The sequence below is a fragment of the Antedon mediterranea genome, chromosome 8 (genome assembly GCF_964355755.1).
Source record: "Antedon mediterranea chromosome 8, ecAntMedi1.1, whole genome shotgun sequence".
Lineage (NCBI taxonomy): Eukaryota > Metazoa > Echinodermata > Crinoidea > Comatulida > Antedonidae > Antedon > Antedon mediterranea.
Genome location: NC_092677.1, coordinates 6,211,422 through 6,224,092, shown reverse-complemented (window position 1 = coordinate 6,224,092; position 12,671 = coordinate 6,211,422). Strand labels below are relative to the sequence as shown.

Sequence of the window (12,671 nt, the reverse complement as noted above, 5' to 3'; positions counted from 1 at the left end):
TATTCATTGCAGGGCTGGGTATGTTTGTTCTGTTTGAACCAATACCAATAATGTTGACAACTGCTTTTCAGATCGTGGACCTATTCTATAATTATACTATGCAGTGGACACTTCTAAGGGTCCGTCCAATGAGCTCCTCATGCTCTGGGCCCCTTAAACTTCTGGGTTTAGCCAGGGAGCGCTCACAGCTGTTACGCTACCGATACCATGGACTTCATCCATGCCAAACATTGAATAATAATATTTCATTCTGGATAGGAAGCGACACTTGTGTATTCATGTACACAAAAATATGCTATACTTGCTTATGTTTGTCATACCATGGACCTATAAATAAAACTAATTTATACAAAGTAGAGTTTGGTATTGGGAAAGTTTCCGGTTTTCAGAGTTTAGTATGGAAGAGTCGACTCACAAGATGCTGTCTGGAAATATGAAGAATAACATTTTGTTGGTACTTTAATGTATTACACAAAATATAAAATTTAATTCACATATTTATTTTTACGGTTATGAAACATGAAAATACAAATATTGTTATTTTGCCTGCAACAAGTAAAAAACATTCTGACATTTGTGAGGTAATTATTATATTAAAAGATTCAGTCCTCCTAAACCATAATACTTGCCTAGTCCACAGTTTGGAAAAAAAAGTACAATCTCGCAATAGAAAGTTTTGGGCTGATGTACTATTAAAAAAATAGGCATCTTACTACAACATTATAAACTCATTGCTTAGCCTTTAAATTCACATACTTGCGAACATGTTTAATTTGCATGTGAATTAATATTTGGTGTATTTGTTAGGTCTCCATAGAGTTTCTGGATTTGGTGAACGTTAATTAACATTTCTATTCTATGTCAAAAAGTACTTTTGAGCACATACGTTTTAGAATCGACGGGGCATTTCAGTATTCAGTTCCATAAATGATCTAATTATTGGCCTACTACTATATTCATAATAGATAAAGAAGTTTTATACATATAATCTTTAAATAATTCATAAAGATACTAGCATGGAGTACGCTTATTATAAATGCAATTTTAATTATATTGTATGGAACCAACATCTCATGATTACTTTAAATATTGAAAAGCAGTCGCAATTATTTCACACACATAACATATAAATTAAATTCCTTCTATTGACAATATATAAAATCAAGTAATTGAAAATATGAAATAATTATACAATCAAATCTATGTAAAACAAAGTATTAATAAACAAAGTAATATAATACTTAAAATAGGAATAGATATCGGTGCTAGTGAACTTTGACCCTAAGTCAGGTTAGCGTACGCACAAGGCTCGTTTTTTTCATATTTAACTATTTTAGATACATACTGTAGATTTAACACAAAGTTTAGTAAATATTACTGTTTTAAACATAACAAATGTAAACAAATTATAATATTACACAAATTTAAAACTTTAGTTATTAAAATATAGCTTGATTTTAGATTTCAGTAGTGGCTCTACTTTATCTAGGCCTAAACTTGAATGAATGAGTTGTTTAGGATCATTGATTTTTACCCTCAGTAGTTCAACATTTACTAATACTCCCAAGAAGCCACAATGTCATTTATTTTAAGAATTCCAGATTTTTCATATGAATATCACATTTACAACAATTAAATAAAATAGTTCCCATTACATGGTTTAATATATAATTTCATTATCCAATAGTTACACATTCAATTTAGAGCCAGATAAAAATATATTTATATTTCTTTATTTGCACATAGCATGAATATTACATACAAGAAAAAAGATGTATATCAGTGACACCAAACACGAACAAATATTTTGTGAACATAATACATGTTTAAATGAAGATCTGAAATTAAATTTCCAAAATGATTTTCCCTACTCTTTTGTAGAGAGCTTTAAAATTGAACAATAATTTTTTTTTTTAAGAGAATCAATAGTCTTTACAGCACTCCTGGCATATTGTATGCGGAGTCTTTTATGCTGTTTTTGTAAAGTAATATCTGGTTGTTATTTATAGAGTTGTTCTGTTTCCAAGGTTTCAGTTATTTTTCAATGGCTATCAAATAATAATTATTATTTTATTATTATACAGTATACTATAACAGAATAAGGCACTAATGGCTCTTGAAAAGATGCTAATAAAAATTTAGATTTAAAACAAAATTTTGTTTAAATTATCAACAGAAACCAATAAAAATTAAGTAGAAATCTTTTACAATTACAACTTAATAAAATATTTCATTTGGGTATAAAGCTTCATTTGAGATCCCATCCCAATGGTTTTGAGTTACTGTAACCACACACTTTGGTTATTTGCTATATGCCCACCCCCAAGGCCAAATTATAGGCTATATTATGAAAAATGCAGAGCTGCAAAAGTCCTGAGTGACCAGAGACTGTATGCTTACTGTTTTTGTTGTTGTAATTATACAACCTTCCATATAACTTCATTCACAGAAATTGTCATTGCCTTATTGCCCTCTGAATGGAGAAGGCGGTGGTGTTGGAATTTTCTTCTGGATTAAATTTGATGCTACAGCCAGCGCACCTCCTTGAAGAAATCGAACGAAGTTGTCTCCAACTAATGGACCAATTGCATAAAGACTTGGTTCCACATTGCTTTCCATTGTGTACGGATCAACGTCCAACGGATTATTCTTACAACTAACTAGCATATTCTTATGTAAACTATACGACTTGCCATAATTTGGTAAAAAGTCTAACTTTGGTTTTGAACCAATAAGAACACATGCATGAGATACTTTTACAGAAGTTTGATTCCCATTTGAATCTTGTAATACTACAGTTCGATCTGGTCTGAATTCCACTATAGTATGTTGTGGTAGATTCAGATAATTAGTATTAGATTCTGGCCCACTATTCATCATAGTGTAGATTTTATTGTACTCCGGATACAAAAGTTTTGGTAGATTTCGTAATGGTTGACCTTTGTTATTCGACTTGCGCCTGAATGCATGCGTAACTGGAATATTGTTATTCTGTGCAAATATTATTGCGTCAGCTGCACTAAGTCCGGCTCCGACTATTAACACCGGATCCGAACTTGCACATATTTCTTCGCTCATTATAGTTTCTTCCAATTTCTTTAAATTATGAGAAACATAATTTAAATTCTCTCCTGGTACATTGAGTCTGTTTGGGTAATCACTAGTTCCGGTAGCAATCACAACATTTGGTGTAAAAATACAAAAAGGTTCTTCAGTACCCATGTCATTATGTCGCGCAAGTCCTTTCACCTCAAACATGTTTTCTCCTTCAAGTCGACGACAGCGTTGGCATGCGATTTCAGGTTCTCCATTCTCCGAGTTAATTACACGCATTCCTGTCAGCTTTTTTACTGATGTCACTGTCACGTTTGAGTAAAAGTTCTCACCAAGACCCATATGTTGCACATAATCTTTATAGTACTGGGCGACCTCTGTCACCTTTGCACGGTTTCCATTATCAGTTTGGCCTGAATTATCTCCCTGTCCTAATCTGTTGATAGACAAGATTAAAGATGCAAAATACTATAATAATAAGATCCTGGATTTATAGCGCCTAATGTTGTGAAACCTCTCAGCGCTGAACATTATTACCCCATTCAAGTCAAACACGTATGAAAACATACTCCCATAATGCATTAGAAACATGGTTCATGTGTATAGGTAATGGAATTTAAGCATGGGAGTTAATTGAACTAAATTCTAAAAAATAATTTAAGAAATTGCCCTCTGGGTGAATGTACTGTAGCATAATTTAGGTGAACTTTAAGCCTATGAACTGTTTTTTAAGCTTTGATTTGTGCATTATTAATAGGAATCAAGACATCTTAATACTGTAGTATATTAGTGTAGTACAGTACTATTACTAACCGTGTTTCTTGCAGCCATTTCTTAAATTCCATACCCGGAAGTTCCATCCAATTACTTAGACTCAACGTTAGTAAGGTATCGTCCATTTTCTATAAAAAAAATATATGCAATATCACCCTTACTCTTATTATAAAACTTATAAAACCAAAAACAATGTAGCTTTAATAATAGAGTCCAGGGTAGTAAAAGTTCACTGTACAGTATATGTATGTATATGGTACCTGCAACATCACACTACAATTGGCAGACAATATTGCAATCATTATTACTAACTGTAGTTATCAGTAAAAAAAGCAAATACAGCACTTACAAAGATTACATGAATATTACAAACATAAAACATAACAAATTAAGAGAAATTACATAAAAATATGTTTCAAAGTTCAGTATTGCAAAATATTATTAAAACGTCATTGACAACACTGTGATAGTCATATCACTATGATAAAAGTGATCACTGTGATAGTGATATCACTCTGTGATAATGTACTGCATGTTGAGTGCAGTAGGTTATGATTTGCAGTTTTTAGAGAAGATATTAATAGCTCATCACGTAGATAAGCCGTCCAGAGTAGAAGAGGCTCGTGACAACAAACACTTGATCAGTAATGACAGATCAAACACAACTATGATAACATGACAAATTTGTATTTGTGTGGTTGTACTGTAGATATATGCTCTTAGTCCATAGCAAACAAGACATTAAGGGGTGGCTGTTTTGAGCATTTTGCAAAGTAAACAAAGTACTGTACATAATAAAGCTTCAGTGCCTGCGGTTACATAAAAAGGCACGTTCATTATTTAACACTTTTCAGTAAACAATAGATACTTATTTAAACTCTCTAAAACTGTACCTTAAGCTAGGCCAAGAATGTCAAACAGTTTCAATACTATGCAGAATTAAAGGGAACCCTGTCGGAACCCAATAAAGTATCCCCCAAATATATTTTCCTTGTTTGTTTCATGGGAATGTGTCCACTGAATAGGTGTCCCAAAGGAGGTGTATTGTAAGAAAGAATTTAGCCATTTGGTTTGGAAGAGTTGATTCGGTGTACTTGAAATATTGTATGAAAACAAAATTCTACATCCAGCTTAATCACAGAGTTTTTCCCACAAATGCAAATTTGATTGCAAAATGTATACACCTGCTGGTGGCAATACAGCCCCAGTAGATAATCAATGTTACATACCATATGGAAAGAATTGGAAGAGGAAGGTATGTAAAAAAAGGACGTGCAAAATTATGTAAGTGTATGTGAATACAATCATGAGAAAAGTTTAACAATAGTTTAATAACATAGTTTAATACACACAATAAATGTTTCCAAATTGAAAATGTTTGTTCACCATATAAACAGTATCCGCAGTAACTATAATCCCACATCAGGTCTAATCCCACTTCGGTTTAAACCCCACCTCCTACTTTATGTCTTATTTCAGGCATACTGTATCCCCAGTATTGACTTTTGGTCTGGATGTACTGTAGGCCTCTCTTTAGCCAGTTCAGATGAGTTTTTACAAGAAATGCTTATCAATCGTTGTTTTTCCTGAACCAGGGTATAGTGGGGTGGGATTATACCAGAGGATATATGGTGGTGGTATACAGTGTAAATAAGTGAAAACCTGAACTTTTCACATTGCCAACCATTTATGGTAAATCTCTTGTGTGTGCAGTGTCTTATGCTTCAATGGTAAAATTGAAATGATGATTAAATAATGGAATGTCAAAACAAAACATCAGAATATTACACAGTAGAATTATTTGTGAGTATAGACTGTATGCCATGCCGTATTGATTTTTAACTGCAATGCTGGTGTGAATTACAGTACAATTACCAGTAAACTACAGAATATCATACTATTATTATTGTACGGTATTGGTGATAGTTTTGATAGATTTACCCATCTGTTTAATGCTAATGGTTAAAGGCACAAGCCTCATTCTAATCAATTGATTGAAAGTTTAGTTTTTAAAACCATTCATGATCTGCATATTTAAATTTTATAAAATAAATAAAGATTGAATAAATATGCCACAATAAAATCTGAAACTTTCCATACAGTACTGGATACTATACCAATAAAAACAATATACAATACTGTACATGTGAGTTTATTATCACGTTGCTTGTTTGTAGTTGGAACAGAAGTATCATTCATTTATTTTAAATGGTACATTTAACCCATATATTTATATGAAAAAAAACCCAAAGGAAATTATAAGAAGTAATAACCCACTAAACCTAAAGGACGTGGCCACAGCATGGTTGTACTTGAACTTTTTCAGTTTTTATAGGCATTTATTTTTTAGAATTCAACTCACTCAACCTCAAAGAAGGGAAGTACTACTAAAAATTTGAGTCTCTCTGTGTATTTTGTTGAATTATATGCTTCCTTTTCAAAATAAAAGTGTAACCCAACGAGAAAAAATTATCATTCTGAAATAAATATTGCGTATATTTTCTGTTTTCTTGTATGGGACTGTTTTTGTCCTACCAACTACAGTAGTAAGACTAGAAAGTGTTACTACAGTACAATCTAGTACAGTGTACAGTATACATTCAATTATTAATAAAATTATCATTTTTTTACTACTAATAATAGTAGTCATAAGATTTTATTTTAAAGAATACAGTAAAGAGAATGGGCATAGACGCATGTTATCTAACAGTGACCTCGATAACAAAGATTATATCCTGGTTTATATACATATTTGACCTCTCCTGTAATCTTCTTTTTGGGTAAAGTGTTGAGAAATTGTTTTAAAAATCACATGCATACAATGGTGCATATTGTGTTGCTGTATTCACCACTTTGAGTTTAGTCCAAAAGTGCATATTGTGTTGCTGTATTCACCACTTTGAGTTTAGTCCAAATGGACTGAAGAATAGCTAGCTCATTCCGGATTAGTTCAATGTTAACAAAATCAAATCAACAATATCAAATTTCGTAACTATTGAATATTGATAGGTAAACACACTTGAATTAAAATGAAACCGAAAATGCAATTTACATTGGCAGGCAGTGAATTTGATGCATACATCACGTTCTACCCAGCTGGGATAAGGCATTTTAACAAAACATTTGTTAGATAGTCCCCCTTTTTATTTATATTTATTTTAGGAAGGCAAGCCAAGGTTTATGAGCACTGTAATTTCCATTAATCTTTTGGACAATACCGTAAATGAATCTGTATCTGTATCTGTACTCTGCTATTGCTATTATAATATTACTGCAATACATTTAGTATTATTGTTATAGGTATGAGACACACAATTGTGTGTGTATCATTTTTTTTGTATCAAAATGAGATTTAATACAATATACAGTAGTATAGAACTGTTTATACTTGAATATGGCTTGGCAGTGATACAGTTGCCATTTCTTTAATTAGAGAGAGCCAGTCGCAGTGCTACTGTACAGTGCAGTACCTTGTGTAATAGTTTGTAATTAGAGAGAGACTTAGTCAAAATCTTACCTGCCAAGCTCCTCCTGGTATTCCACTTCCAAGAACAATATGAGGTATTTGTTTGTTTTTATCATAAATCCATTGTAAGCAGGACTCCTCCTCAAGTCCTAAGTCAGCATTGGGATGATGTAGATTGTCAAATAAGAGAGACACAGGATTGGATGATCTACCCTCTAGACCGTTACTAAGGTACTCTAAATCCTGTCAAATAAAAAGCATTTAAAAAAAAAAGTGATGGTTGATTGTCAAACTGATCTATAATTGCAATGCTCAAGTCATTTATTAACACAATTTGGCTTAATGACAGCTCACCTGTCACAAAGGTTGGGACTGACAGGCATATTCAATTCAGTGCCTACTGTACATGATAAATATTGGGTATGATCCCAATACATAATGCTACATAATTTACCACACATTCATTAAATCATAAATCCTATTTACTTCAGATTTATTATTAGCTATTGTTAATACAACATTCCAAGTAAAAATGTTCACAATTGTAATTCAATCAGAATAGTACCCAGTTAATAGTTACATTTATAATGACCTTAAAACGATATTTTTCTGAGCGCCATCGCAAATAATACTCTACATAGAAAGGTGCTATATTAAATTAATATTATTGTAATGTTAATGATGTACACACAGCAGGTGCTAAATTACCTGTTTTAAAATTGATAGTGTTTGGTTCTCATTGAGCCTTTCTTGCAAGAACTCAAGTTGATGTGGCTTTCCGTTGTAATATGGCCAATTGCCAGACAGAAAATATGATAGGCATATCCCTGATGGACCGTTTCCTACAAATATGAAAATGAACAGAACAAACAATAAATAATAGGAGGTGAAGCATGAAACTTCTAATGTGTTACCTACATTGATGTGCATTTCACACAATGGTTAAAAACCCTGAAAAAAACACCTCATTTACAAGAATTTATTAACCAAATGTAACAAAGATAAAATTTGCTTAATTTAAACATTTTTTTGTGTCATTTTCTTGAACATTGCATGCTAATTACAAACTGAATTTTATTTATTTATTTATTTATATATATAAACTTATTAATTTTAATAAATAAATCGTCTACTTTATAATTAATATTTAAAGATCATAATGTATTGTCCCCCTGAAAAAAATTAAAATTTTTGTTGAATATGCCATTTTAATGTAAAATAATAGTTATCCACTTTGACCAAAAATTGGATAGAAAAAAAATGCATTTACCTGACAAAAATCTGTAATTTAAAGCAAAAAAAATTGGCTGCCAGCAAGTCGGTTTTTGGTTGAATTTAACCATTTATTTTATCAATTTATAAGTGAAACAATTTTTTTTTTCTATGGAAGTGATTAACTTTAAATATTAAAACTACAAAATAACATATTCAAAGTCTGATTTAATTAATCTTCATTTTTCGTGTTTTGGGGGACAATACATCTTTAATTTAATAAAGTTCAATACAAATTTTCATAATTTAACAGCTGAGTAATTTCAGTGAATTTTTACAACAAAAGACAAATTAAATTTGATTCCATTTTTCATTTAGTTGCCAGTTGGTACTGTACAGTCCTACAGCCTCAATGGGTTGACAAACTACTGCTAATGACTATGGAACAATATATATATATCGGTATCTTTATTTCCATTTAAAAAAGAACATCAAAAATAATTCACTAAGGCAAATAAAAATCTGTAGCAGCCAAAAAGCTGGATTGAGGATTTTTTTACAAAAGGCCTTTAATTAAAACCATCAAACAATTTCATACAAACAAAAAATTAAAAAATTTAGCAGCAAATTGAAAACGTTCGCAATGAGTGTCGGAGGTGAAAATCTAAAGATGGGAGACAAAACAATTAAGAATTTAGCAGACTTAGTAAGATATGGAAGTGGGCTATTTTTATACTATCTTCCCTATCACATTTGTTTTTTCATTTTTACATGGACTTTATAATGAATTGATTATCATTACATTATCATTATCACAGTAGTAACTGTCAAATGATTGATATTAATTACTCAGGATGTGTTTTGTATGTTTTGGGTATCTGCTATCTAATGAAAAATATTGTACATCTATACTTTACACGATCTTCCTTCAACTAAAAACTTATCTACAGTATTTTAACATACTAACAGGCAACAGGCCACAAAATTATATAGACCATTAAAGTCAGGTCAGATTCGATTTATTAAGTCATTCATACATAGTATATTTATAATGATAATTGTTTTCTTGGCAGAAAAACACAAGCAAAAACACACATAATATTTACATTCGTGATCAATCATTAACTTACCTATAACAACAACTTGTGTATAACAGTGGTCAATCTCACAGCAGCAACGAATTTCACAATCACTACTGGCTACATTATTAGCCATTCCTCGACAGCTTCTAGGCCTGTCGATGATAAAGGTATTAATGTATGGTCCAATAGATGACTGATTGATCAGACAAAAAGAAGTGTGATGTTCAGCACTCTGGACTAGGTACTGTAGGTCTAACTACCCACTTAAGCCTCATATGTCCAGATACCAAAAAACATGTCATAAACCAATGATGAATATTCATGACAGATTAAATCCCTGCCACCTTATTGGCTGTTGATAAACAAAGAATTCTAAATAATTCATAATCAACTAGATTGAACTAATTCATTGGCTGGCAAGCTGGTAATAATGAATATTCATAGTCTGATTAAGCAGAAGTGTGTATTGATTGGTTTGCTGAAAATGACTCAGCATTTTATATTCAATCAAAATATTAACAAACATACACTATAAAAATCAAGCACACAGTATATCAATTACATTTTTCTAGAATAAATATATTAAAAAGAATTTCTAGAACAAATTCTATTAAAAGTACAGTTGGTTATTGAGGATACTACTCAATTTATGTATTTTTACAAGTGTGTTGTGCAATCTCAATTGTAAAAATTTGAGGGTGGATTTGAATCTATATAAATTATCATGGGTGATCAACTTTTTTCACAAATAACAGTAACACACAATGCATAAATGGTGGTGCGTCCATACAATTACAAAAATGTAAAAAAAAACTTAAAATATACTATACAAAACAATGGAAAACTGAAACTATAATATAAAATTTCGTAAAAAACAAAGAAATTTTTTTGAGAACCAATTCAATTTAACTTTATTTAACCACAGAGACCCAGATCAAAATATATGGTTGTTCTTCCCTGGAGCATACAAACAATTAAAATACGATTTTTACACTTAAATTCAAATAAACATTATTTTTTTCATTTTTCAAATTAATACTGTACATTATAAATTCTGAGATTTTCTTTTGAGAATTATTATAACAAATCATAATGTATAAAAAAGTGATTAAATGTACATTGTATATCTATAGTATTATGATTATTTATTTCACACTAGAGAATTGTAGATTTTAATATCAAAGGCCTACTACAAAGTGTGGTTCATTGCAGTTCGGTTCATTGGGTTGGACTGTACAGTTAATACACCAGGGAATAATTTCGCCAGTGTAGCATAGCAAAAAGCTATACAAAACAACCTTATTGCTACACATTTCGCAAATTGTGTAGCAAAAAATGCAATACAAAACTCTTTCTCTTTCTCGACTCAACAATCAGTTTGATTAGCAATTTTGCTAAACAAAATTTTTAAATGAAATTTTTCCCTGTACACTACAGTAAATTATTAAAAGTGGAAATGTGTCGCTCTAGGAAATTAGTGAGAAAAGACGATGGTAAATAAAGCAATGGGTTCACTGTGGTTCATTGGAGTGCAATGCAGTAATTCGGTGAAAGTTGAAATTGGTCGCAATAAAATCAACATCCAGTATATTTTAATTGTATAATAATAAGGCGCCACTACGGCCTACATCGGTTTATCATATCCTCAGTTGCGTTTGACATCGGATACATTTTTGCCATATATTTAGATTTTAATCAACGCCGGCGGTCATGATTATGATTTTAGTTATTTTTATTATTATACGTCTCACTCTCAATAATTAGGCTATTATAATAGAAAGGCGGGCCTAGGTACAATATAGGCCTACCATATTGGCATTATGATTATTGATGGATTGAAGTGACGGACTCATTCAGATGAATGAATTCCTTCAGGTTTATTTAGTTAGGCCATCATGGGCCTACCTAGCTAGAGAGAGGTAACAAAATCCCTCTGTGATGTTTTACATACATACATACAGACCTAGCCTACTACTACTAGGCTAGGCCTAGCTAGGCCTAGAGTACTAGTCCTAGCTAGCCTACTACTACTACTAAGCCTAGGCCTACTACTAGAGTCGGTGGTAGGCCTAGCTATGCGTTGACGAAAAGTAAAATCTTACCCTCCTCAACTCAGTCCGAGTCTCTCAGCAGGCCAGCTAGCACTACTAGGCTAGTAGTAGTAGTAGCCTACTGACTGTCTGTGACTGTGTGCTGCTGCTACACGATACAAAAATCCAAATTAAAAGTAATCAGTGACCAACATTAAAACAATAAACGACAGACAGTAGCCTTTCTTCTCCTTCCTTCCAATCGACTCACATTTTGCATGGATGGGGATGATGGGTAGAAGAAATAACCTACGATGCCGAGAAAGGTGTGGTGGTACCGTATCCCTAGGCCTGTTGGATGGAAAGAGAGACACACGACGAACGCGTGGTGATCAGAGAGGATCAGAGAGATCCAATGATGATCAGATCATCTCATCTCATCATAAAAAAATGACACGTTAATGTTGTTTGTCGCCCTCTCGACCTGCTTTTTATACCGGCGCGGAGCGGCGCGGTGTGATGTCTGTGAAGTTGGAGACCGGTGTTAACTGTGGCTTTTTTTCATTTCATTTCATTTATTTTCTCTCATAAATTTATACAATAAAAAAAACATGGACAAATAACAAGAAAACATCACACAAAACCAGGCAGAGACAGGATTCCTAAAAAGCGAACTTAATCACTATCTAGGCCTAGGGTAGTAGGCCTAGGTCACTGATTGTATAAAAAACATTTAGAATAAAATTTGTATAAACCTGAGACAACAATCAAAGAGATTGGAAACGCTTGTCGGTTCCCTTTGATCTACTTATTTCGTCTTAGTAGTTTCATTGTTATGTAAATTAAGTGTGCGCTCGAGAAAAATCCACTCGACGGAGATCGCACGCGATCGCTTCGCAATATACGAGACAGTAACAGTTTACCAGATTTCCTTCAGCAAATTACGCTTAATTTGAACTTCAAATTATATTTTTAGGATATTAAAAGGTAAGAGTTTTAAATAATGTTTGGTATTTAACTGTTTTTTAAAAGAAAAATTAATCTTGTTTTAGT

General features: G+C 32.1%; 1 protein-coding gene across 2 annotated transcripts; it reads right to left on the bottom strand.

Annotated features, from left to right (window-relative positions):
• Positions 1-452: 452 nt before the first annotated feature.
• Positions 453-11,990, bottom strand: LOC140056845 (oxidative stress-induced growth inhibitor 1-like). Of its 2 annotated transcripts, XM_072102345.1 has the most exons (6): positions 11,691-11,990; positions 9,637-9,740; positions 8,003-8,136; positions 7,346-7,537; positions 3,868-3,956; positions 453-3,490 (listed from the first exon to the last, which is right to left on the bottom strand). In XM_072102345.1, the coding sequence occupies exons 2-6, from the start codon at positions 9,719-9,721 to the stop codon at positions 2,464-2,466; spliced, it is 1,527 nt and encodes a 508-aa protein (XP_071958446.1). In that variant the 5' UTR covers positions 9,722-9,740; positions 11,691-11,990; the 3' UTR covers positions 453-2,463. The 2 variants fall into 2 exon arrangements, with proteins under 2 accessions (XP_071958446.1, XP_071958445.1); XM_072102344.1 differs by lacking the exon at positions 11,691-11,990 and having other exon boundaries at positions 9,637-9,881.
• Positions 11,991-12,671: the final 681 nt, after the last annotated feature.